At 35.7% G+C, this 26,886-nt stretch overlaps 1 protein-coding gene across 2 annotated transcripts; it reads left to right on the top strand.

Moving 5' to 3' along the window:
* Window positions 1-695: 695 nt before the first annotated feature.
* LOC139963051 (short transient receptor potential channel 4-associated protein-like) lies at window positions 696-25,523 on the top strand. Of its 2 annotated transcripts, none has more exons than XM_071963525.1 (19): window positions 696-855; window positions 6,474-6,658; window positions 8,468-8,629; window positions 9,726-9,851; window positions 10,551-10,629; window positions 11,538-11,602; window positions 13,473-13,629; window positions 14,333-14,506; window positions 15,480-15,542; window positions 16,344-16,597; window positions 17,280-17,464; window positions 18,152-18,253; window positions 19,561-19,644; window positions 20,979-21,069; window positions 22,031-22,171; window positions 22,432-22,543; window positions 22,988-23,097; window positions 23,462-23,668; window positions 23,842-25,523. In XM_071963525.1, exons 2-19 carry the CDS (start codon window positions 6,482-6,484, stop codon window positions 23,998-24,000), a joined length of 2,448 nt encoding a protein of 815 aa, XP_071819626.1. In that variant the 5' UTR covers window positions 696-855; window positions 6,474-6,481; the 3' UTR covers window positions 24,001-25,523. The 2 variants fall into 2 exon arrangements, with proteins under 2 accessions (XP_071819626.1, XP_071819635.1); XM_071963534.1 differs by having other exon boundaries at window positions 709-868.
* Window positions 25,524-26,886: the final 1,363 nt, after the last annotated feature.

Here is a 26,886-nt window from a genome sequence, read left to right as displayed (position 1 = left end):
GAATTATGAGATTCAGTTTTTAGCTCAAAAGTTTCAATCCAGGGACAAACTAAAGAAAGACCACAGTGTATAAGGACACTGTACTGATAATAGCTGTACGCTTAGCCGGTATGACAAGTAAGTCCCGTTATCTATTCTTTGTGTACTTTTGGGGTAAGGGAGGAGCTTTGTCTATTACTGAAGACCATACGTGCAATCCATGACATCTATTTAGGATTTGATACGTTCTTATCTTCGTCTTCGTCTTCGATACGGTGACACATCCGCAAAAAGGGACATTATCTCACCACACACACGTCAAGAGAGTAATTAGTTAAATCTGACCCGAGTACTGATATAAGTGACAGGATTCACAGAACCACTGGAACTACTAATGAGGTCTGAAGGCAGACTATTCCAATCCCTAATTGTATTTGGATAAAAACTATACTTATAGCAATTGGTACTAGTGGCATACAGTTGGCAGAAATGCATATCGTGCATGTTCCGACTCCTACGCAGAGGCTTTCTTAGGCAGTCAATAGGGATCTGAGCCTGACCATGAACGCGTACTAACCTATGGTGACCTTTGATTCTGTGTTTCTTGGACTGTGATATGCCAAGAATAAAATTGTGCAAAAGGTCATCCTTTAAATTCATGAAGTTGGAATTGTCTTCCCGTTTTGGGTGTTGGAAGGTGATTTCATTGAGCTATTTTTACCCTCGGTGCGTTCCATACCTTTGAGTCCATCGGTTCCTGAGATAACAACTGTTAAGACATTTTGCCTGACGTTTCGCTAAAATCACCTGTACCACAGGCCTATATGGTGTGTTAAGTTGATAACTTGGGAGAAGAGTAAGTGGAACGAGCATAGGGTACGTGTTTCTGGTATGTCTTCGGATAGTGATTATCTTATACTTTTCTATTTAAGGACTAAAAATCATAAACTACTTCCCGGCCGTAGCATAGGCGCTAGCCTAACGTCGGCGAAGTCTTCAGCTGATACTGTTCTGTGTAGTCTGAATGATGCATGCATCAATATGAAATTTGTGTATCAAGTACAGTATAGTCAGTATTGCGAAGTTCGCCATACTGCGAAAGTTCGGACACCCTAAGAAATACACGATTTCACCATGACAATCTACAGGAAGAGTCAAATTTCACCAAAAAGTACGAAGCTACAGTTATTTTCTCTCCAAAATGACCCGTGTGCAAGAAATTACTTACATATTTGTCAATAAAATGACGAAGATCTATGAAGTCTGTTATAATTACTGAAAGAGCAACTGCGCCACCGATTTTATCACCAGCGCCACACTGTGGGTTGCGTGTCCGAACTTCGCAATACTCTAGCAAAGAAATACCAGTTCCACAATCACGAAGAATCTTCTTGGAAAACAACGTGAAAACAGTTTGCAGGAAAGAAAGTTTGGCCGTGTATCGTACTATAACAAAATTCTCCCACCATATGAAGTATATTTTCAAATGATTTATACCAGAAGATTTAGTTTTGGGGTGTTTTAAGTCTTAAGTGTCCGAACTTCGAAGTCACCATGCTACTAGTGTAGTACTAGTAGTAGTAGTAATAGCCCATCACGCTTCAGAGGCCCTATAACTCCTACTCTACAATAATATTTGCGAATCACTGACTATTGTGATACTAAACTTAGCTCATAGTCATACTAGGCCTAGTCTTTGAAATAATGTAGACATAGCGTAGGCTACACATTGACCAAATGGCTTGAGGAAATTATGGCCTACTGTATGTTGTTAGGCAGGGCCAGTGTCATTCTGCTATCATTACATCCCGCCCTAGAAAATGCTCTCATTCCGCCATAGAAAAAGTGCCACTCCGCCATGTTAGCCAGATGAGGGTAAAGCACTTTTGTATGGTGGGAAGAGCACATTTTTTGTGGGTGCACTGTCGTCCTATATGCACTGTATATTGCTTCGCTTCACACTACCTATATAGGCCCGCAAATCCACAAAATCAGTCATTTAAATCGACAATCAGAATTGGTCCTTTTTATAAACAATCAAAATTTGACTTATACAACCAACTATTATATATTTGAAGACAGTGTATCGACTCAAGATTACAAAATTATAATAACTATTCAAGCAACATGTACATTAAACATAGGCGTAGGAGCCTAATTTGATTTGGGGGGGGGCTGTAACGACTTGCCCGAAAAGTAAAACCAAAATTTTCGCACGCTCCGCGCGCGTTCAACATCTCAATGTGCATGTCCTATTGGCATTCATCGATTTTTACATCAAATGCCAATAACCGATGAATGCCTATATCATATGCACATTAATATGTTGAATGCGCGAAAAATTTTGGTTATATTTTCAGTCTTATTACCCTTTCATATTGGTTCAATATTGATCATATTGGTTGGTTAAGTTGTTACAATAATAACGATAATAATAATATCAGTTTAACCATTGAAAAACACATTGCAAATTATTATTCTTTCAGTAGGTGCCCGAAAAATTCTCAGCATATTGCCCGCATTTTCACCAAAAAATATGAAAAACACACTGCAAATTATTCTTCTTTCAGTAGGTGCCCGAAAAATTCTCGGCATATTGCCCGAATTTTCACAAACAAAATTGAAAAACACACTGCAAATTTTTCTTCCTTCAGAAGATGTCCAAAAAATTCTCAGCATATTGCCCGAATTTCACAAACAAAATTGAAAAACACAATGCAAATTTTCTTCCTTCAGTAGGTGCCCGAAAAATTCTCAGCATATTGCCCGAATTTTCACAAAAAATTTTGGTTGGGGGGCTGCAGCCCCCCAGCCCTCCCCCGCCTCCTACGCCTATGACATTAAAGACTGTCTATTCCCCAATCTCAAGTCTTAACTACAATTCAGTCTATCCAGCGAACAGTCACATTTGAAGACGGTGTACCTATCCTTCCACGCGAATCAAAGAAAGTTTCACCGATGCATTCCTGTGTAAAATCCATTCCTTAAATGTACCATTCCGCCATAGATTTTGATCCTTTCCTCCATGGCGGAAAGGATCAAAAACCTATGACAGAAAGGTGCAGTACAGTATGGCATCATGACATTGTACCTATGAATGGCACTGGAACCATGTTAGGCTACACTCTAGTCCTAGGCTATTACCACTAATACCAGTATTGTTACTAGGCTTAACCTAGTTAGATTTGAATGCTTGCGTCCACGGGATGCCACATCTCAAAAATGTTTGCATCCACTCTGTTACATTATTGTTATAGTCATCTGTAGTATTGCCGTCCTACCACCTTACAGTGGTTATGAGCTGCGTCAACGGTGACCAGTGCCATCTTCTTATGAACGAGATACCCTTGTGCATATGATAGTTTCGAGATACTTACCTTACAGTGTACACCAAAGCAATAAACAAGTACTGGTAGTTCCTTAAGACTCTCTCTGTGTACATTATTTCTCCAATGGAGAACATATCATGGTGACCTGATGTAATCCGGTCTGATGCGTCAGTCCGTGGAAGTCAGCAACCTGCAATGTAAGCCTAACGTTACAACACGGACATACCACAGAGAAACGAGCAAAGGACAACGATAACATACATTACTGTAGTGTAATAGCCTAAGCTGTTCGTCTCAGCTCAGCAATTTAGCGTACAGTAGGTACCATACATACAGCGTACTATCAGGGAATGTGGAGCAAGGCTGGCACGCATTCAATGAAACATGGTTAGATGATCGTATCCCAGTAAGCCTAGACAAGAAAGACCAAAACATTCAGACCGTTACCCTAAAGACAATCATGGGAATGGATTGTAGAAAAAGACTTAAGTCAATACGAATGTCTGAGGCAAAAGGTAAAAACCATGGTTCAACCACGGAGAAACGTACTATATGACAAGCACCAATTTTTATTGTCAAAACAAGAACATGGTGAATCCATAGATCAGTATTATGTCGTCTAAAGCAGTTTGCGAAGCAATGCAAATTTGGAGACATGGGAAACGAAATGCTGAGTGATAAGCTGGTGATCGGTTATAAAGGTGCGACAAAGCATGTGTATATCGCCTCGCAGAAAAAAGACGCAACCGTAACTATGACGCTAGAGAGCTTACGAATAAGTGAAGCGACAAATTGGCAGCTAGCAGCTATGAGCACTTACCAACACAGCACTAAATTTAGTTCAGCAAATAATGTTGACACTGTGAGCAGTAAAAGCTACAAGAGAACAGATAGGAAAAATAGTACACTAACGAAAGAATGCTCCAATTGTGGAGGATCGTAGTGCCTACTAGGTTTATGGTCAAATATGTAGGAACTGCAACAAGTGCAACCACTGGGAAACGAAATGCTGAGTGATAAGCTAGTGATCGGTTGTAAAGATGCGACAGCCAAAGCATGTGTATTTCGCCTCGCAGAAAAAAGACGCAACCGTAACTATGACGCTAGAGAGCTTACGAATAAGTGAAGCGACAAATTGGCAGCTAGCAGCTATGAGCACTTACCAACACAGCACTAAATTTAGTTCAGCAAATAATGTTGACACTGTGAGCTGTAAAAGCTACAAGAGAACACATGGGTAAAATAGTACACTAACGAAAGAATGCTCCAATTGTGGAGGATCGTAGTGCCTAGGTTTGTGGTCAAATATGTAGGAACTGCAACAAGTGCAACCACTGGGCAAAGAAATGCAGGTCTAAGCCCAAGAATGACAGAGCGTTGAAACAAGCACACAAGGTTAATGCAGAAACAGATGAAAACACCCAGACAACCCTGAAAATTACAGGTTTGATTTTGATTCTGTCGAAACATACCCAGACCGCAAATTCAAAGGAATAAATTTGGCTGTATCCAGGGTATAAGCACAAGCAGACACAGGAGTCCACGTCTCAAAGCAAAAGTTGATACTGGGGCAAGAGCTAATATTTTGAACTACACCACCTATAGGGCACTCTTTGGCCCACGCCATAAGCTTCATCTGTCTTCCGCGCGAGCAATGTTAAGTTTTTTGTAACTGAATCGGGCAACAATTTGTTCGGCCTAGAGCTGTCTACACAATTAGGCATACAGTACAGTAGTTCAGTTCTCATGTGATGAACGTCGAGAATGCTGCGCGACATAAGATGTTGAAGAAACTACTGTAGCACACCCTATCCTATCACAAAGGAACAAATGACTGTTTGTGAAGATGCAAGGGGAGAAAATAGATCACACATACAGCACACTCATCCATGGTGTTTGGTCATACCTGTCTTGAAGTCTCCATATTGTAATTGCACATTGGAATATGATATTTCTGTGCAGTAGGACATTTATACTTTTTCCACCAAAAGTTAGCGATGAAGTAAAACATGTCGCAGAATTATTAGTATGCAGCTTGGCCTACTGTCTTTTATCTCAGAGAATTCCAAAGAACATCGGCAAAAATACCGATGAAGGTAGCTTGGCTTTTGTAAAATTAGTGCTCCTCTAGTACTAGGCATATCCTATAGCTACTGTAGGTGTGTGCGAGCCCTTAGCGAGTCCTACCGTTAAACTTCTACCAGCCAATGGCGAGTTGGAGACCGTATTTGTCGAGGCCTGCGTAACGGTATTATATTTGCATGCACACATGTGATTGCCTATACCACAAACATAGCTATCTCTACACAGGAAGAAACGTTAGTTGCATTTGAACAACATGTTTGGTGTTCAGTATTGAAGATGCAAGAATTTCAGACAATGGGCAAGGGACTATTAGCCAATCAAATCATGACAAATTTGGAAAAGCACCATGAACTATTTTAGCATGAAAATCTGTGGAATATTAAAAAACATAAACATGATATGATGCAGTAAAAAAAATTGGATGAACTTCGTATGTAGTATGTCAATTAATCTTAGTGAGTAAAAGAATTCTCTTGTTTTTCAAAGTGGTCAAAGTCATGTGAGGTTTCCAGAAGTCAAAATCTGAAAGTTTGTCAGTTGTTGTCAACCTTCACGAACTACTGTACTATGGTTACTTCCTAAGTAATGCTTGAATGAAAATTTTCATGTACTGTAGTATCTGTATAATGAATGTATCCAATTCCCCTTGGTGAGTAACAACAAATTTCCATAGAGGTCATTTGAAGTCAACAGAAAACCTTGTAAACATTGTTACCCAAAGTAAAACTTGGACGAAGTTCATACTTCAGTAGTATGTGAATTCACGTTATTGGTCAATGGTCATTTGAGGTCTACAGAGATCAAAATCTTAAAATTTTGAGATCACAAAATTTTCCCTGGAAGTAAAGCCTGTTGCTACACAAATCTACCTTGCTGTATAAATGCCAGAGCCTTTTGTACACAGTTTCTATTAAATATTCTCATATGTGGATAGAAATCCCTAACCCTCTGACTTTCTGATTATTGCAAGCTTGCCTTTTTATGTATTATCATACTAGCACACTTTAATAGTGTTATGAAATTCTTAGCCTAATAATTCTTGACTTATGCAGTGAAATATTTTTGTCCTTCTCCCTAAAGACTGAGTAATGGAAAGTGGGACAACGAAAAAGCGGGTTGAGACATCCAGGACAAAGGTATGTTCTCACAAGAGTATGAGAATAGCAACAACTGTAGTGAAAGGAAAATGCAGAACCAGCAGAAATATATTCCACATGATCAACAACCGCCAGATGGGAAACAAACCAGTTCTTGATATTTGTAAGGTAAGTAGCTGACTCTGATGAGACTATTCCATCAGTGTTTACTTTGTATAATTCTTTGTGTGTCACAATTTCCATAGAACCTAGAAATAAAGTTATGCAGTGTAACAATTTATGTTGTTTAAAACTACAGTATATCAGTATTTAAAAAAAAATGAAATATACAAACTTCTCAGAATTTTCAGAAATGCAGCAGACATAGAGTATGAGCAACAAGGTATGGCGTATATACTATAAATTTGTGCTGCAACCAATCAAGGCTCCAAGCCCACCTAGGTATGTTGGGGTCAAGCAGTGACCCTGGGGTGAAGAACCTGAAAAATTTGACATATCAGCACTTTTTCAGGTCCAAAAGTTAACTGAAACTAGCAAGTTATACACTCGTTGACTTGCAGTAGTATGACTGAAGAATAAACTTCCTTGTAGAAAATGGACAGCATCCTGATGCATTGTGGCAATTTTTGAAATTGGGAATGTAGACTTATTCTAAACATGTAACTGTACATCAGTCTTCCATTTTAAGATGACCACAACTCTCTGCCTATGATTTAGAGATGCATATTGCGTACTGTTTTATGTACCTTAGATAACAGTATGTTCAATTCACAACACAACAGCCCAAGCTAATTTGGACATTACAAAAAACAAAGCAAGCATTATGGCATGACTGCTGCAGACAAGCAATGCAAAGTTCAAACACTGCAGTCTGTATCGCTACATTGTAAGCATCCTTATACTGAATGTGCGTGTAAGATTACTCTCTGTACGCGTACTGTACAACGATATTCAGGATAGGCCATCTCTGTGCATGCAGATTATAACACTTATTTCCTAAAACTAACTAACGTAAAGCTAGTTCCAAAACGGTTTTATGTTATAATCGATAAAAACCAGTAAAATTGTAAATGTTAATAGTGATTGAAGTGCTGCCAAAAACTTGGTATACAATGATTACAGTATATAGAATATTTTCAGACAGCTTGTTGTCAAGTATGAGTCAATAACGTCATCAGAAATAGCTATTGTCTGCCAGACCTAGAATTTCACAACTTTGGCCACTAGCTATAAAATATCAGCCAAGTGTTTTAAAATCTACCGGCTAAAATCAAGTTGTCACTAGCAATTTCCTGAATTACAATACACATTTGGCTTTTGGGAACAGCCCAATAATTTTTCTAAAAACAATTATATAGGACTTATGGTACCTGTACAGTAGGTATGGAAATCCTGCCAATTCTTTGACCATTTATACAAAAATCACATTTAGCTCAAATAGCAGATATGAAGAGTTTTGAATAGCAGTTTAGAAATGTTTGCAAGTGATGTAAATTATGAAATAATTAGAACTAGTTTGATGATAGAGGGTGCACAGTGCTAAAAGGTTCCCAGTTCACTCTAGGTAGACACAGTATATATACAGTAGTGAGTGTGCTAAGGTTGTGAGGACACAGGTAAGCTCGTCACTCATAAATATCTTAACCTGGTAAGTTTTGGAATGTTGTAAGTATATCATTGTACGAAGCTGATATGTTACTGTACATTTCTAAGTATGTCTTGTGATCACTGCTTAAAAGTATGGTAAATGGAGAAATTGTATCACTAACAGATGAGTGACAAGCATATTCTAAGCATTCACTCAAACTATCCTATAAGTTTGTTAGTTTGTAATCACTCATTGCAGTACAACACAATAATTAGACAGAAAAGAGTCCTCAACTTTTCAAAGTCCCTGACCTCATTTGTTGTTCTTCATCATATTTCTCTGTGTCTGATAGTGAAGGTTAATAATCTAATTTTCATATTTGTTTGCAGTTACCAGTGGAAGTTTTAGAAGATTCAGAAAAAAGGATTGGATTAGAAAAAAATACTGGTATTCCTATTCTTGTGAGGGACATGCAGGAAGCAGCTGTCAGGCTCATATCACCAAAGATTCAAACAGCCGAATTTTCAAGAACAATTTTGAAATGCATGAAGGTGAATAAGATGTAGTATTCACAGACTGAAGAATTTTCTATGAACGCACACTGATGTGACATCGCATCTCATTTCTAGAATCATACAACTATCTAAAAATGTCTAAAGGAGAAATCAAGCAGGTTAATGAACTTAATAGTGTTAACAGTAACCACCTAACATGATTGCTGGCATTCTACAGGTTCTTCAAGCATACAGTAGTGATTGAAAGATATAAACTATGTAGTATCATTTACAAAGTTAAAGCATTGACCAAAGTGCCTCTGACACACAGTAACATGTAACAGACTGTTACATGACTGTTACTGGTTAGCTGCACTAGTTTGACAGTGATACCTGCTATTTATCAGACACCTTGGAGGAGTATTATATCCAAAAATTTAACAAAATGCACTCTTGAAAGGAAAATTGTTCCCTTGTGTGTTCATTAAAGTTTCATTCCACGCAATATTTTCCACTGTGAAATCATAGTTAGTGTCACTGTTCTCCCACCAGCAAGCAGACAGCAGAAGTCTATAATCTAAGTTTTTATTACTAGTGACTTTCATGATAAGGCTTCGTCTTGATGAACTTGTCTGTAAGTGATTGTGTTATTTCGTATGATTTTCTAACTTGGAATATGCTGTGTGCATGTAAAATATTTGTTAACAAACATGCCTTTATAAACAACTTCTACCTACAACACCTTGCAATATCTACCTTAACAGATGCACTGCCCATTAAAGTACCAGTACAGTGGTAGTACTCAGGTTCTGTGCATTGCTGCTCTAGTTTGCTATTTCTTTCTTTCTCTGAAATCATATGTACATGTATGCACTAACTACTTCTAGTTCATTAATCTTTACCTATGATAGTTTCTGAAGATACCTATATTTAGTTACATACCTTGCACTGTGTTACAATTCTGAGATATTTATAGTATGCAACAGTCACTACAGTGCACCAGGTTGAATGAAGTTCTGAGCAACAGGTCATGTATTGTGGTATTACTGTGATTCCTCATTGTTGGTTAGCTAGCAAGTATTGAACTTCACTCTTCATAAGCTCTTATTTCTTGATCACATCTGGTACAAAAGGCTTGATCTTTACATTGCAGACAATGATAGAAAAGGTCCAGTCGGAAGAAAGTGCGGAACTTTTACTTCCCAGCAAGCCAGGTGAAGAACCAAAAGACAGCAAATCTGTTTACTCTGAAGTCTATGACCTATTCGGTGGTGTTGAAGTAAGTAAACCTCTAATAATAATAATGATGAAGTCAATGTGGTAAACGCATAAGTCATCTGTAATCACCTATAGCCAATCTAGTTGAGTGCATTATTAGAGTACATCATTTATGGTATGTAGTTGATCTATAGATGATATTACGCCCGCAGGCTTCATGTGAGCTTGGTTATCCAAATCATCAGTAGAGTTTGAACTTGTTCATTGCTGTTTTATCAATTCCTTGGCCTAAATCAATGAAAAGGAATAACAGTGGCATGCAGTTGTTGGTATTTTGTGGTACTCTGTCATTGTGTAGGTGTGTTAAAATGAAAAAATTTGATGAGGTGATAGCCAGTCACATGCCACAAATTTGAAATACAGCACTGTCCCATCTGTTTTGACGCTGTATGCAGATTTGGAGTATAGCGAAACCAATAGGTTGGATTTTGGACAAGTTGGAAATGTAGTTCAAAACTAGAACAGTCTGCTAGGAGGTTTACTACCTACAACAAGGTTTAAACTCAATAAATGCTACAAATAGCTCATTTGTTTCTAGTCTCAGATGTTCTTGTAAGATAGTCCTTTTTATCAATAAAAGACCATAACTAGTTCAGGTCTTTAATATGGCACAGGTTTTCAGTGTGTTAACTTTATAATGTTACAAATGATTAAAGTAAATAAAAAGTATTCTCTTATTGATTCCTTTGAACAAAAACAGGTGACGGTAGGAATCCTTCTCCAGCCATTTTACTTTCCTCCTAAAGATTCTTCCAACAGACCAGGCAGATTAGGTTCTGGTAAGTTTAACTATCAATTCTTTTGGCATGTTTTAGATCTCTTTCATTGGCTCATTGAATATATATACGTACAGATTTATGGTTATGGACGTACACATCTGAAAGTAATGGACGTACGGAACTAAAAACATGCAAAAGGGCAACCCACATACCAATTTTCAGAAAATATTAATTGAAGTAAACATTAAACATGGTATCAAAAACTTATATAAATAATAAAAGAGAAGGAAATGATACCCCTTACCAGTGGCTTTGCTACAGGGGATCAAATAATTCCCACATGTCAGTTTTTCCTCCCAATTCCCATCAGATTTTTCTTTTTTGGGTGGGGGGGGGTTGTAATTTACCAAACTTGCATCTCCTGTTGCTTTACTATACACTTGCCATTACCCCACCCCCTCATATATGCTGCTCTGTCCCTCTTTTCTTAGCCATAAGTTTTGTTGAAGCCACAGATCCATTCCTCATGAAGTTGGCAGTTACCGTACAAAAAGTCATAATTAAAACCACGTACATGATGCACAATAGCTTGTGAATATATTGTGTGCATTGACATGAATTTCTCTACTATATTTGTGTGATGCACCAGCCTGCAACAGTATTATACATAGCTATAGCGAGCTTTACTAAAGTACGAACTGGTTGGTAAAACCAGGTACATGTAGAAGAAAATAGGGATAAATTTTATATCAGTTGATCTGTTATTTTAACTGAATTTCCACTGGAATACTTCAGAAATCCAATTTTATGTGACATTGAGCATGTAATTTCGACTTTTAGGATTGCTATGCAATATTCAATATCTTCTATCCTCAGGGCAGTATTGGGTTTCTTATTATATATACAGCTTATGTATATTTAGTGTTTTGAAATTTTATTGGTTTTCCCTATATTAATTTGTGTTTTAGAGATGGAAAAATGGAAGAAACTGGTCTATAAGTGTTTAGAATTACTCCATGGTCTTTTTCAAAGTGTAAGTATGAAGTTGTCATTATCTTTTACATGTGTTGCTGGAACCTGTAGTTACTAGAACAATGGACAATACACTTTATGTTTGATTGTATTACTTTTTTTATTTATAAGTATGCAGTATCAATATTGGTCATTGTAAAGTTTGCATCTACTATCCATATTTGCCAACTAATGTTGTTACACAAAAAGTTGAAATTTTTCCAAGCTAACTGGATATACATTATTTTGCTTGAGAAAACAGTACACAGCCCAATTCTGTGTTACAAAGTAAAATTTTCTTTTCAGAGGCTTGGAAAACTGCTATGCTCAAAATTTATGTCAAGGTGCTTAAGGCCTGGTAAAGTATTAAGTGAATCAGCAGTTCAGTTACAAGACACATGGTCTAAATTAGTGTCACGATTAGAGGTAATGATCAGATCATGCTTTTGTGTTGTTGCATTTTCTGATTCCGTAAGAACAAATATGGTAATTCCGCGGGGTTTATTTAACTAGTTTTTTTTTTTTAAATTTTTGAAGTGCAAACAGGCTATATAAAGGGTGGAAATTGCATATATTTGGCAGACTGTGCAAAGGAAAACATGTGATGTTTATTAGCATCACGCTATAATGCATTTGATTTTGAGTTTTCCTAGAGTTGTCCTAGTGAACTTGAAGCAAGTTAAAATGCAATGCTAAATTTTCCATGACCAATATCAATTATCAATTTATTGTGTATTGCAATGCACAGGGGCTCCCAACATATTCCACACAGTATTTATGTACAAAAGACACAAAGTAGTACACAGGGCAACTGCATACTGTAATATGTTATAGATAATGCTTGGTGACCATCTTTACCAAAGTATTGAATGCCAAGTCTGTTTTACTGATCAACCAAATAAAGGTTATTTTCATTACATCACATGTTAATTCTTGGCTAATTAGTAAAGATGGTTTTAGAAGTAATGTTATGAAAAACATAAAAATGTTGTATATATTGACAACTAGATATTTTTTTTCACTCATATTTGGCCCTTTGTCTTGTTAGCAAGTGTGTAAGTATTCATGTTTTGAAAATGTTGAAATAGTATTAGCGAGAATGGTAGGCATGCCTTGTTGTTTATTACAAAAAGCTTCTGAGAACTGTATCATATGAATGGTAAATTTCATGCATTGATATGGTGTTAGGTAATAACACATGGACTGAAGGTGTGCACCATTGTTTTTCAAAGCAATGTAATATTAATGAGTTAGTGGGGCAGAATGAAAATAATAAACTGGCCCTCTTAAATTTCTAGTTTTCATAAATTTCATAAGATGTTCATGATAAAAGCACCTGTCCCAGTAGGGTTCACTGTTTGACTGCCCATTGGACAATCTATTAGACTTAACGGTTTTTGTCTGATGTGCGTGCATACATCATTTGAAATATCGTACAACTGTATTTCAAGTAATAAGTATAAATTAACCATTCATTTCAAGCAAATTGTGATGAAACATTTCATCAAAGTCAAAGGTCATATGAAGTCAATTAGTGTCAAAGTCTTGTAGCCTTGTTAACATGTTATACCAAAGGACCTCATATATAGTATGTGGATCCTACTAAGTGAGTACAAGATCCCTGTTGGTTTGAGTAGAGGTCGACGGTCATTTGAGGTTAGTAAAGGTCAAAGTCTGAATTCTAGTTAGCACTGTAACTTAGTACAAGGCTTTCTACTCATGAGTTTACCATCTGTATTGAGTACAATGCAATAAGCTAAGTATACATTTGGTGTTCACTGTTCAAGTGTATTACATGGCAGAAGATGATCTGTTGGAAGCACAACCAGCTATTAAAACTGCAAATTGTACCAACAATGCTAACATTTCCATCTCATCTCTTGATTTTGCAGCTCGGCCCAGATATGGGTATTGACCTTGGACGCAACTCAGACCTAATTCTTCACCTCTTCAATTTGATGTCTGATAAATCCTGCTTTCTGAAGGCAGCTACATTACTAGAAGATATTCTTGGAAGCCAAAATAATACATTTAAGTTATCTGATTTAGGTGAGATGTGTTAGAGGCAGGAATTGAATGCCAAGTATTTCTCAAAAGTTGATACAATAATTTATGAGTAATGAAAATAGATTCTCTCTTATGGTCCTTATGTTCAACTCAAACAGTGAAGGCTTTAAATTGTTCAGTGTAACTTCAGACATGCAATAAGTGCATCCACATTCTTTTTCTCTAATTATACTATAATAATAAGACATTATGTTGTGGTTGAGAAAGTCAAAGTGAACTGGAACTGTGAATCTTTGGCCAAATCTCAACTTCTCGAGGGTTGGTGTTCATTCTGCAACATGTTTGATATCCCAGTCCTGACAGGACATATGTTAATGAGCAACAAAATGAATGCTTTGGTCGTGCTTTACTAACACCATTAATTAAATTGTAGAAGATCCCAGTTTGTGGGATTAGTCCAAGTTTATATGCAGGAAAGCTTTAAAATATTTTTCAAGGAAGTAACTAAAGGAGAGAGCTTCCAGTTTATACTATACAAAGGTTTTTCATATTGAGCCAAATGCTTGATGAGGATCTGGGATATGAAATATCATTTGAGGACAGGAATATTAGGCAATGAACTGTCTCAGTGGAACACCTGTAACAATTTTCAATTTAAAACATCCATCTTACACCCTATAGTGCAAAGATACACTAAGCTTTGGTACCTTTCTGTCTTTGACATTATTTTTCTTTTCTTCTGTAGCTGACCTACCAAACCTCATAACAAATTTTAGTGATGAACAGATTGCCAACTCTTGCCGAGTATTATCTATAGCAGTGTCTGAGTTGGAATCTAAAGAAAGTCATCACACATTAGCAGCTCAGGACAGAGCCACCAGAAATAGACAAGCTTGTCCCACTTCAGATAGTAACCAGAGTAAGTAATAATCTTGAACTTGATAGCATGTTATTCTTTTTTAGTTTTGACTAAGTTTACTTTCCTGATGAGGCTACTGATTTAATATTTTGCATATATACTATATTTCAGAAAATCCTCTATGTCTCTTAAACTCTGTGTAAAGTACCTTTAAAGTAGGCTAGCCTCCCTAGTTTTCAACTGCACAAAAGCATGGGGTTAATGCTAACTTTTAACACTTTGCTAAACTGAAAATAATGCTTTAACCCTAGAGCTATATCAAAGGTGATGATCCAAGTGGCTGCAAGTGTAAGGAGCTATGCAATGATTTTGCTGTATCGTCTCTATATATATGGGCAAACCAATAAGCACACTCAAAGAAGCAAAGTATTAATCAAAACTGACATGAGACACCATCAAAGTTGCATGAACATTAAGAAGTTTGCTGGTCAAACAAAGCTTTTTCATGAATTCATAGCTGTTGGTGATGGCTGTGAAGTTTTGGTGACAGTTCCCGTACTTGGAATATGTCATGAGGTTTTTTAAATTTTCAGAATGAGAAAAGGTAACTTATTTTAGTTGTGCTTGTTCACATCCCCTTCTTCTTTCAGAAATTTCTGTTATTGATGAATTCATTTTCGTTGTTTTATAATATGACATTCAGTTTGCTTCTTCACTATAATTAATAAGCAATAATATGATTGTTATACAAACTACAAACCAGTCTATTTAATGCTAGACATATTTGAATGAAATACAAAACTGTATGTCATACTGTATATAGCGGTCAGAAGTGATAAAAAGTATCTATGTGAATCACATAAGAGATCATTGGTGAATTGCTGCATTTATCACAATTTTGTCATGTAGGACTTGTCATGAATTGCTCTAAAAGTCTCCATATGTTCAACATTGTCAGCATCATTTGAGATGAAATAGAAAATGGTAATTGATATGGTCATAACTATCTGTTTGTGTTTTGTTTTTGCTTCAGAAATTTTGGTAGAGCTACCAAGTTTTGTGGAAAAACTGGTACAAATTGCATGTCAGAAAATAGGTAAGTGTTCAACACAGTCAAATCACTTTGGAATGAATAATATGGAAAGATTTGTTGTTATATTATATGGTTGCGTATATGATGATCATTGAGTTGAAATCAATAAGTTTGTCTACACATGCTTTCTCATGAGCTATATTGCTTGCTCATGTTTTGAATTGCTGCTCATTTTGTCAACATTTTTGAAGGTTGTTGTATAACAGAAGCACAGAATTTTAATAATATTTCAATATTTCAAGTGAAATTATTGAACTGATTTTCTGTTTTGTTTCTTAAGATAAATTTTTGTTCTTTGCTTTTCTTTGTTCTTTCCTTTTTGTTAATTTTCGGACATAAATATGAAATGTTTGAATTCTACAGTAATAAGTATTTAGGAGACTGAAGTCAAGTAGTGGTTGCATTGTTGTTGTTGGTACAAATAGTTGGTACAAACTTGAGTGATGTGGCTGGTATAAATTGAGTGGAGTACTTGAGACAGTTTGGTTCTTCTTGACTCCTAGCAGCTTTCTTTTCAACCAGCATTCCATTGTACCTCTTACGTGTGGTGTGTTTGGACCCTTTGCCCTGATCGTTATTCTGTATATAATGACAATCATTTGGATTAATACACTCATGTTACTCGGTTATAAGGGCTGCAGTCACTGATTTTAGAGTCCATAGTATTAAACATGTCAACATATAAGGAACTGTGGGCACATAGCATCATGATATGAGAACCTTTCAAGGATGTCTACTGTCTTCGGCATTTCAGAAATCATCTTGTCAAGATTGTAAATGTTATCTTTTTCTATGTTTTTGTAGAGAGTAGCCAAATACCAAATTACCAGAACCTAGTAAGTGAGATTGAGAGCTGGGTAACATGGCTGGACAATTCGATGGCATTTGATGCCCTGGCAGAAGTTGTGAATGATGAGGCTGGAGTTTATCTGAACCTGCCTCTCAATGACATAGCCATTCCCCTCCCCCAGTCCATCAGGGCAATGCATCAAGTTGTCTATAAAGTTGAAGTTCTCTATGTATTGTGCCTTCTCCTTGGTGGAAAACAAAGGCAAAAGGTATGTATGTCTGTGGGTGAAATGTAAGAAAGCAACAAAAGAGTATGTTCGGAGGAAATCATTATTATCAGACAGCTTGTCATGCAGTCTTGCAAATTTAAAAATATCACATATGGAGTGCTCTGTGTACTGTTAACAGGATATCAAAGTAGAGATGTGTTAATACAAAGCATATTTCATAAAAGAGTTTGTCTTTGAAATTGTGGTTTTTGCGGGCATTCAAGTAATAAATTTGCATTTTTTTCACTGCTATTATAAAAAGAATTGAAATAGGATAAATTTTAAAATTTTGCACCTAGAGACATGCCTGTAGTTTTGTCTCTGGTAGGTATGTTTATATAGAACGCTGTTATGTTTGCTTATTCATCTGGACAGCCGTTTTCACTACAAATCTGAAAAAGTGAAGAAAAAAAATGAACTTTACTGATTTTAGTAGAGGTGAAAAATCAGTAGAGGGCCTAGTCTGAAACCTTGTAAACACGTTATCTTTAGAAGGAACACTAACTATGTATCTTATGTGTAGATGCTTCATACGGTGGAAACCTTGTTAGCAATGATATTCAAGAAGAGAACTTTCAGGTTCTTAAAAGATACGGTTAATTATGTCATCAAAACCTCATTACAGCTTTGCATTTCAGGTTTTCTTTGCTTAAGTTAGACTTTCAATGACATTTCTTTTCAGGTTCAAGAAATAGTCTCCAAATGTCGGTTAATGCCTGGTCTCAATGCAATATTTGATCGTGTAATCTGGAACTGCGTTCTCAAATCCCCAATACACAGTGATAACCAGAATTGTGACTGTAGTCCTGAAGTTGCCCTCAAAGTCCAGTTTTTACGATTAGTTCACACATTTTGTGACCACCACGAGTGAGTCGTTTTGTCAATTATTTTTTATATATTTTTAACAAGTGTGACATGAGAGAATTGCTATCAAACTGAATGGATTATGCAAAAGCTTTTTGTCGTGATCATTTCTTTGACATTGGCATATGTGCAATTATGAGAAACAGAGAATCAATCATTAGCTATCAGGAAGCTTAGTGCTGTTCACAGTGGCATAAGTTTAAACACTGTGCAGTCTTATGCACTAAATTTATTGGAGGAAAGAATTGAGAAAGTACTACAGTCATTAGTAAGTGAGGAATTTTGCATTAACCAATGCTCACTGGTTCAATAAATATTATACATGTTTGACAAAAATATTTTACAGGTTTGACAAAAATTAAGATGCCTGGTACTCTCATCCTTGCTAAAATGCTTAATAATTTGGTGCACCAGTGCTAGTTTGATGTTTGAGTTCTTTTATTAATGTGCTCTTGTGATCCATTTATAAATAAATAAATAAATTTCAATATCATATAATGTCGATCATGTATCGCATAAATAAAGTTCTGAATCCAACACCAGTGAACCAAATGGTTTACATTTGTGTTCAGGTTTCATTCAAGATCTTCCTTTAATATGCATGTCCTTCTTGAAGACATTCACTTGTAGCTTTCTTCCTGGGATGTTCACTCTCAGGAAAGTAAGAGGTTTTTACTTTCTCTTTCTTAGTAACAAATACGTCCTGTTAACAAAGAAAGAAATACAATCGCTGGAGAAGATCTCATCACAGGCCAACATCCCAGTTTGTGAATCTGTCAAAAATGTTGACAAGTAAGCTAAGTATAGAATTGGAGCTCTGTGATCTTAAACACAGGATATTGAGTAGATATCTACTGTTTTATCTCTCTATTCTTCCGTTGTAAAGTATTTTGTGCTATTGCAAGTGGTCACTAAAATTATCTGAAATTCTAAGAAACATGATAACCAAGTGAAGCTTGGATGAACTTCCCACCTGGCATGTTTCGTAATGAGTTTTCATAGAGGTCAAAGGTTTCATATGTGAGGCCATCAGAGGTCAAAGTTTGAATACTTGTAAACAGGGTAACTCCAAAAAGGTAAAGCTTTGATGAACTCCATACTTGACTTGTGGATCCACTTTAGTAAACACTCATTTTTGTAGAGGGCAAAGTACAAAACTATTGTTATATGTAGAGGTCAAATATCACTTTGATGTAAAAACTTGAAATATTGCGTTGATCGTTTAATGAAACATTATCATATAAAACGTGTTAAGGAATCACCAAGTCTGATGGCTTTCTGATAGAGTTTCTTAAGAAATGTTAGCCCATTTCCAGAGTCACTGAGTGCCACTCACACATTGTTGCAGTTGCAAACCAAAGGACACATTCCTCAACTTTTGCATGAAATGAATGCTATGTAGAGACTATTGAATTCTTCCCTTAACTACAAAGTGTCTGTCATTTCGGACACTTTTTAAATCAGTGTCATTCAATACTTACAGAATAGTATAATTTGTAGTTTGATGTTTATATTCAGTCTGCTTATATCGATTGAACCTGTTATAGATCTTAGATGACTTTCTTTACTGTACAAGATTATTTGGTGACGTATGCTATTGAATTTAGATTATGTTGTTGATTCCTTTCTGTTGGCGAAATTAATCTAAATGATGGTGATGGCTTGTAAGTTTGTCTGTATGTAAATGACTTTCAGCTTGTAAACAGTAATTCAAAAAGTATGCAATGGTTCAGTTCCATACTTGGTATTTATATTCACCCTAGATCATACAAGATTCAATTTTTTTGTGGAAAGGTAAACGGTAATCTGAGGTCACCAGAGGTTACAATCTGCAAAACTTCTAAAAGAGGTGACTGCCTACAGACTGTACCACAATCAACCCATATCCAACTGTCAAACCAACTATTGGTATCTGGTTTGGTAGATAAAGCTTTACCACAATGTCTTGGTTATCCTATGTATTTCTATTTTGTGAGAAGATCATGGAACAGTTACACACTGCTTCATAAGAAGAGAATTCTGTAGAGATATTTGAAGCAGTGGAAAATACAAATTGTCAGTGAATTTTAAATGTTATTAATTAAAAACTTTAATTACAGGAATCTGCTGTGTAACTCTCCAAAAGGAATTCTTACCAGACTGGTAGAAGTTACCAAATCAGAACCTGAGGACTCTCCATTTAGGTATTTTGATTTTATATGTTTGTACCTTTTGTTATTTTATTCAAACAACTTCAAGATTTTGTGCGGTATACAAACAGTATGTATGCAATCATGACTGTGTGTTGTCCCTGCATGTTGATTTGACACCTTGCCCTGTTTACGAAATCCAAAATCATAACTGGCTTGGACTTCATGCACGGTGTTTGTTTATATTGTCATTGTTCAATATAGTGATTGTTCATCATCTCTATTGCATTTGTGAATGTCAAATATTATGTGAGGTCAACAGAGGATGGAAATTAAAATCTTAGCAAGAAAGGTTTTTTCCAGATGGCAACTTGTTTGAACTTCAAACTTAATATGCAGATTTGTTTGCATTTGAGGACCATTTTTTATGGAGGGCAAACATCTGTAGAACCCATGAGATTCTAAAGTCTTGCAAGCATGTGAACATTAACATCTTGTGACCAAGTACAAGTAGCGTTCGGTGTCATGTTATGTGACATCTGTCTGGTACAAGTTGATAGTGTAATTTCAAGAACCGCTGGCTATTGTGTTTACAATTGCATCTTCCTTCTAATGGTATTACTGGTAAATGCTTTTTTCCTGTTTGAACCAATTTAGAAGGATCCTTTGAAATATTTCTGTCGTCTATTTAAATTGTATGACAGTTGCTGGCCTCATTCAGAATTGATTGACACAATGGGAATGAAGGTAAAGTTCACTCTGTCAGAGCAACTTGATATTTGTACTGGCTATTGAGGTATTGTGTCCAAAGTTGGATGCTGATCCTGGGGGGGCTGCAACCTAACTTCCAGCCAGGCTGCATTGGACATAATCTGTCCTCCAAGTTACACACAATTATAGGCACTGCTCAATTCTGCTGTCCATAGATAGTATTTATTTGATATTTGTTTAAAATACTACAAACACTCAGCCAATTTGCCCCATATTCAGTACATTTGTTGTGTATGATAATCTCATTTAAACTCTGTTTAAATTTTTCGAAAAGCGCTTTTGGTTTCCAAGATAAACACATTTGAGGTTTGATAAATCTGTGAAACTTTTGTAAACTATGATGTGAAGAGTTGCACTCATCAAAATTTCTTACTTTATCTCTGAATAACTTAACCCCTAATTACAAGCCCACATATATCATTTGAAAAATGTGTTGTTCCTATTTTCAAAGAAGACAATAAAATATTTCAAAAATTGCCTTAGCTTCCAAACCTGTGTTCATTGTCATTCAATTGTGTGAACTAAAGTGCAAAGTACAAATATTTATCAAAACTTTCTAGAAACATAGAAACTTGAGATCAGACTGTCAATATCATTTTATATTCAATTTCAATCAGGTTTTGGTTGGCCCGAGCTGTTGAAAGTTTCTTGAGAGGGAAGACATCCTTTGCAGACCAGACATTTCTTCTTAAGAAGGGTTTACTTGAGGTAAGTTTCCTGTTGTTTATACAGTGAAACCTAGATTATTCAGACATGTTGGTACAAGTGGTGGTCCTTTATTTTAGGGTAGCTTGTCATTTGCTGTCTGTACATATTATACTGATTTGTAATGTGACACAAATGTTTGTGATGTCTAGGCACGTAGTATCTATGAATGGAACTTCAAGTACTGGACTGTGTATTGATGATACTGTTGACTATTGTACAGATATAAATCAAATAAATTTGTTCCAGGGGAAACAGGTTTGATTAAAAATAAAATTGAGGTTTGACTGTGCTTGAGGATATTTAATGTGAAATTAATATTCAAAGTTCTAATCACTGATAACTTTATACCTCGGGTGAATATTTCCAACATATGTTTATCTAGGTTGTTGTGTTCTCATATGTTACAACATCACCAGCAGACCCCAGCTACCATCAGGAAAGTTGTTCTTTAGTATGTAGTAACATTGAATTGATTTTTGTCAAGTGTGAGCTCAGCACATTGTGGTATTAATTGATATGTAGGGAAATGTTTCAGATAGTAGTATCACAGGGAACAGTTGATTTGTATTTCATAGCAAAGTGCTTTGCAAAAAACAATCATAAAGTATTGCATCCATGTATAACACCTATTTTGCCCAGGACCTCATTATTTTCAGCAATTCATTATAAGCAATATTAGCCAACCGTAAGAATTGGTATTAAACCTGTAAACACTTTAATATTTCCTATGAAAATGTTATAAATATGGAAAATTTGTATCAGTTTATGTCAGCAGAACCACAGAGTTTTCATCATGGTGAGCAATATGTATTTACTCTCAGTTGTTGTGTCAAAGTCATGTACGTTGGTAGTGTTCCATTGCAGCAAGTGAAACTGTTAGATCACAATACTCATGTGAAGTAATTTGCCAGGTTTGTGCAAATAAATTACTCAAAGTGTAAGATTTAACTTACTATTGCAGCACATCATCAGACATCTCTTAGAGACGGAGAATAAGAGCAAAGAGGTTATTCAGAGCTATTTTGACCTCCTAGCAGAGCTAATGAAGTTCAATATTGGTGCTTATCAGCGGTTCAACAAGGTCATCACAAATGAAGAGAAGGTCAGTAAGGGTCATATTCCGTTAATTCATAGTAAAGTATTGATACCAGGCTGTCAATCAATCGACTACTGAAAATAACATGATATTATGTTTAATAAAGTTACTGTTATGACAAGATGTACAAATGCTTTTAATTTTTGGAAGTTATTGGAACTGCTATATCCATGGTGTAATAATGTAATGTTTTCTATGATAACCTAATGTGTATATTCTGTTAGTACATGTTATGAAGGTAACTTACTCTGGTAATTTTTACACAGTTCAAGAAGTTCATGCACATAGTACATTCCAACATCGTGGATTCCAACATGTTTGTCAGATGCTTGGTGCTCTCTCTGGAACATTTTGAGAGGGAGCAAAAAGAGAACTTTGGTAAGTCAAAAGAAGCAACTGTTTGGTATTGTTAGGTCAGAAGCTTACTGTGGAATATAAATATTACTTGTGATAGAATGGTGGTAAGCTTTAAGTATAAAGTCTCCCTAAAGGAAGATATTCTGTTTCAAAGAAAGAATTGTTTGTGTACATCATTAATTGTCATCATTAATGGTTTCCATCTTAAATGTTACATGCTGGATAGACTAGTTACTTTGAAAAAAAATTTACCTTCAATCTTTGGTTGTGTGTGGTTGTCATCACATATTAATTGAGCATGTACAGTAGTACTTACAAGGCTGTTTTTGGCAGCAGTATAGGAATAAGCTTGTACTACAATAAAGGGTCTTTCTTGAGAGGTTGCTAGGGATACACACAACACAATATCTAATGAGTGTGGACATCTTATGTGCATAAATGGCTAATGCTCTCTTATGGTTACAGACTGGTTAATGCAGAACTGTGTCCTTATGCAACACATCAAGAAGAAGGAGAGTCGTCTCAAGTTTCTCTTCAAACTCATTAACGTTGTACATGTTGAAGTACTTACACAGGTAAGCTCCAGGAGTTTTAATACTTGAATATAATCAAATATTAAAATCAAAATCACTTTGCAGAAAATGGGAATATGGATCTGCTACTCAGAATACAAAGGTAGTCTTGTTCTAGGACAACATACTGTAAATAAGTTATATTTAATATAAGTAACGTAAAAAAAAAAAAAAAAAGTATTATAGTCCTGTAATATTGTTCCACGTGAACTTGTCATGTGGTATAGCTACAAAACATTACAAAGAAAAGTTGACTAAGAACTGTTTGTTTTCATTTCTGTCTTTTCTGTACAAGTTCCTCACTTCAGTTACAGTTTGGTACAAAGAAATTCATTGAATACAAATAATGTCTTGCTTTCTATTTCAGGAAAATGTTAGTTGCCTTAATACCACTATAATTTTCTTGATGTTTGCTGAGAGGAAAGGCAATCTTCCCATTTATCTGCATGACCTGAGAGCTGAAGAACAGGAGCAGTGTAGGCCTGGATTTTTGCTGCAGAACCTAAGAGAACTTCTGCTCTTTTGGCAAGAGCATTATCTCCACAAAGAAAAAGATTGTACTGCATTAGAAAAGGTAAATATTTGAACATTATTAAGAGGTCTTTGCTCTGATTGATGTGCCTTTCTATTCATTGATAAATGCAGAAACATACATAATCTCAACTCTGTGTTTTGCTTTCAACAAGGAATTAAAGGAAATGATGAATCAAACTCATTCTGATGTCAAATTTTGTTTTTATCTTGCAGGGATCCTGTATACGTTTTAGCAAATGGAGGGATACTGTATCTATTTTAACTGATTCAGACATTAAATCGCCACTCTCTGTCCTCCATTATCTGAAGATGGATAATTTGTTGACAGAAGACTTAATGGACACCTGTGATCTGAATAGCAGAGTCAACTAGCTCCACCTTCTGCAGCAGTATCATAATTAGTGACATCCAGAGAATTCAATGATCACCCAGTGATTTCAATGATCACCCAGTGATTTCAATGATCACCCAGTGAATTCAATGATCACCCAGTGAATAAACTGTTGGAGGATTACCATTGCTGTAGAGACAGCTACAGGATTGCCCTATTCTTGTTGTCTGTTCATAGGAGATCAACTGTTTTATGTGTAAAGGAATTCATTTAGGACTTACTGTAGGATTGAGTTAACTCAGAGATTTTTCACACTGCAAAGCAAGATCATAGATCTTTTCAGTAAGTGTAAATACTTTTGATGTATCTGATGGAGCACATGCCTAATAGGTTTTATTAGCCGATCTATATTTTTTTTTTAAATATTACTGAACTATTTGCATGTCTAGTATAATAACTACTTTAAAAGACAAATCATCTGTCATTGCACACAGATCAAGTTTCTCCTCTTTTAATTCCTAAGCAGTATATTCTTTGTTAAGACGCATGAAAGTTTGCTCTTTTTGCATTAAGAACTAAAATTCTTTATCTACTCACTGCATATGTGTGTTGCCTAAATTGCACTCTTGACATATTTTTATTTTTTACTTTTACTTTTAGATAAATATGTGGGTGTTGCACTGATATGACATACTTGTTTGCTTGAGTCAAGAAGAAAAAAGACATACCTTGTAATGAAATGAATCTGGCCTCATACATCAAAAGTACACTCATCGTTTGTATGGAAGATTTGTGTGTGTACAAAATATGAAAGCTTTAGTCAGTAGATACAGGTATCATGCACTTCCACCATATCCAGATCCACCTAAAAGTATTCAATGTAGGTCATCTATTAATATTATTGAAGTTTTATTGATTGCTCATGGGTTCCTCTTTGTGACTTCAATACTTGCGTCCTCGTGCATACCTGTAGTATCAACAAAATGATGCAATTGTCAATTTTTTGAATTTTGAGTGATAACAATTTATACACTGGCATCCATTAAAATGATTGATATTGGTATTTCATAAATTTCCTTTCACATTTGTAATTCCACAAAAGTTAAAAATTTACATGATATTTAATGCAACTGAGTACTCAGAGTGCAGAACTGATTTTCTGTATGAGACATAAAGTATGATATAGAGTTTCTTATTATAGCTTTCTTTTGGCAAGACTTCTCCTCTCATTGATACAGCACTTATAAGATGATTCTGGGTTACAGTTAATAGCATTGTTTCATGTTGGTATATATATCCTCTATGTAAATGCCTATTTTATATAATTTATAAGTTCATATTTTATTCTTTCCTCTGTTCATTTGCAATCATCTTTTACTGAGAACTGTTTGAAGTTTTAACATATTGTATTGCATTTAAAATAATATCTTGTACATATTTATCAGTGTTGTTGTTTCACACTGTCATGACATGTTTAGGATTGTGCAGTGTCTTGCGTTAAAGTTGAGAGCAGGATGGTAGATGTGATCATTGGTTCTCAAACTGAATAAAGATGGACATTTAACTGTTCTATTAGTAGCCATATTATTGTTTTACCCCTAATGTCCTACAAGAACCAAAAGGAGTCATTTATGAACTTGCCAATGAAATTGATACAGGGATTCCCTTCAAATACCATGACATGGAAAAGGGAACAAGTGGAAAGGGTTAAATCTGTAGGGGCACAAACATCAAGAAGCAACAGGACTGTGCCTTTGATTTGAAGGGCCAACCACAAAGTAAACTCCTCAACAAGATGGATCCTCAGGATGTGCATTCAGTATTTTGAAGTTTGACCAACATGCAGGTACATTTTTGGTTTCGATGCTGTGGCATCCATTGGAACCTATGCAGTCAAGCAGGGGGGGGGGGGATGGGTGTGTGTGTTTCTGTGACGCTCTAGCTTGCAAACACGGTATCTCAAGAAGGATATATGTGATAGATGTTATACTTGGTATGTATGTTGGCCATAGTCAGTTGATGATACCTATTGGTCTTGGTAGTGTTTCTCGCATATTAATCATCACTTCCATCTTTATGTCATTAATATTCATCAGATTGCAAGAAATGAGTTGTAAAAACAAGACTAGAATCAAAGTGATCCTTGACATATTAGGTTTGCCACACTACGTTCATACAAACAACCATGTTGTTTTTTTGTGTGCATGAATATTTATCAGTGAACATAAAATTCTTACTCAGTATGTCTAATAAGCTTTATACATGTACTTGCATAACACAATGTTCGTACAGTATATAGATACAGTACATGCTTTGACCTCATTAATATTCATTCTTGTAACTGTTTTTATATGATGTCACTAAATAGACTTTGTCAACATGATAATGGATTCAAGTTACCTTCCTTTATATGTTGCCTCATTAGTCAATACATAATCCCTTTTCATTTTGGTGTGCACAAGTTCATGAATGTTAACATGTACGACTTCCCACACTATGAATGTCTGGGCATCGGAACCACTAAACGTTTTCTAGTTATTACTTTTTCTTATTCTTATCAACATGTGGATTTTTAATAGCAAGTTTTAATTTACATAAAGGCTTTTATGAAATACCAGGGAGCACAATTACCCACAAAAATGGAAAACAGGTACTTTCATTACCAAAAGAGGCACTTTTAATGTATGAACTGGTGCAGTTTTGAGGTTTTTCACAGACAGGAAGCCTATATCCCCAATTCCTTTGTGTTCCACTGCCCATGGTTGTGCTAAAACATGCCATTCCTTGCCGGTTTTTTTTTTTTTGGAATCAATCACATGATTTAAGGATAGAGAAAATAGTCCTCATACAAAGGTGAATAATTATCTGATTACAAGATACAAATCCTTGCTTTGGGTTGTCTGCATGGCAACTTTCTGTAACTGTGT

Source organism: Apostichopus japonicus, chromosome 3, assembly GCF_037975245.1.
Source record: "Apostichopus japonicus isolate 1M-3 chromosome 3, ASM3797524v1, whole genome shotgun sequence".
Lineage (NCBI taxonomy): Eukaryota > Metazoa > Echinodermata > Holothuroidea > Aspidochirotida > Stichopodidae > Apostichopus > Apostichopus japonicus.
The sequence above is the reverse complement of the archived record's forward strand: the minus strand, read 5'-3'. Positions and strand labels throughout refer to the sequence as shown.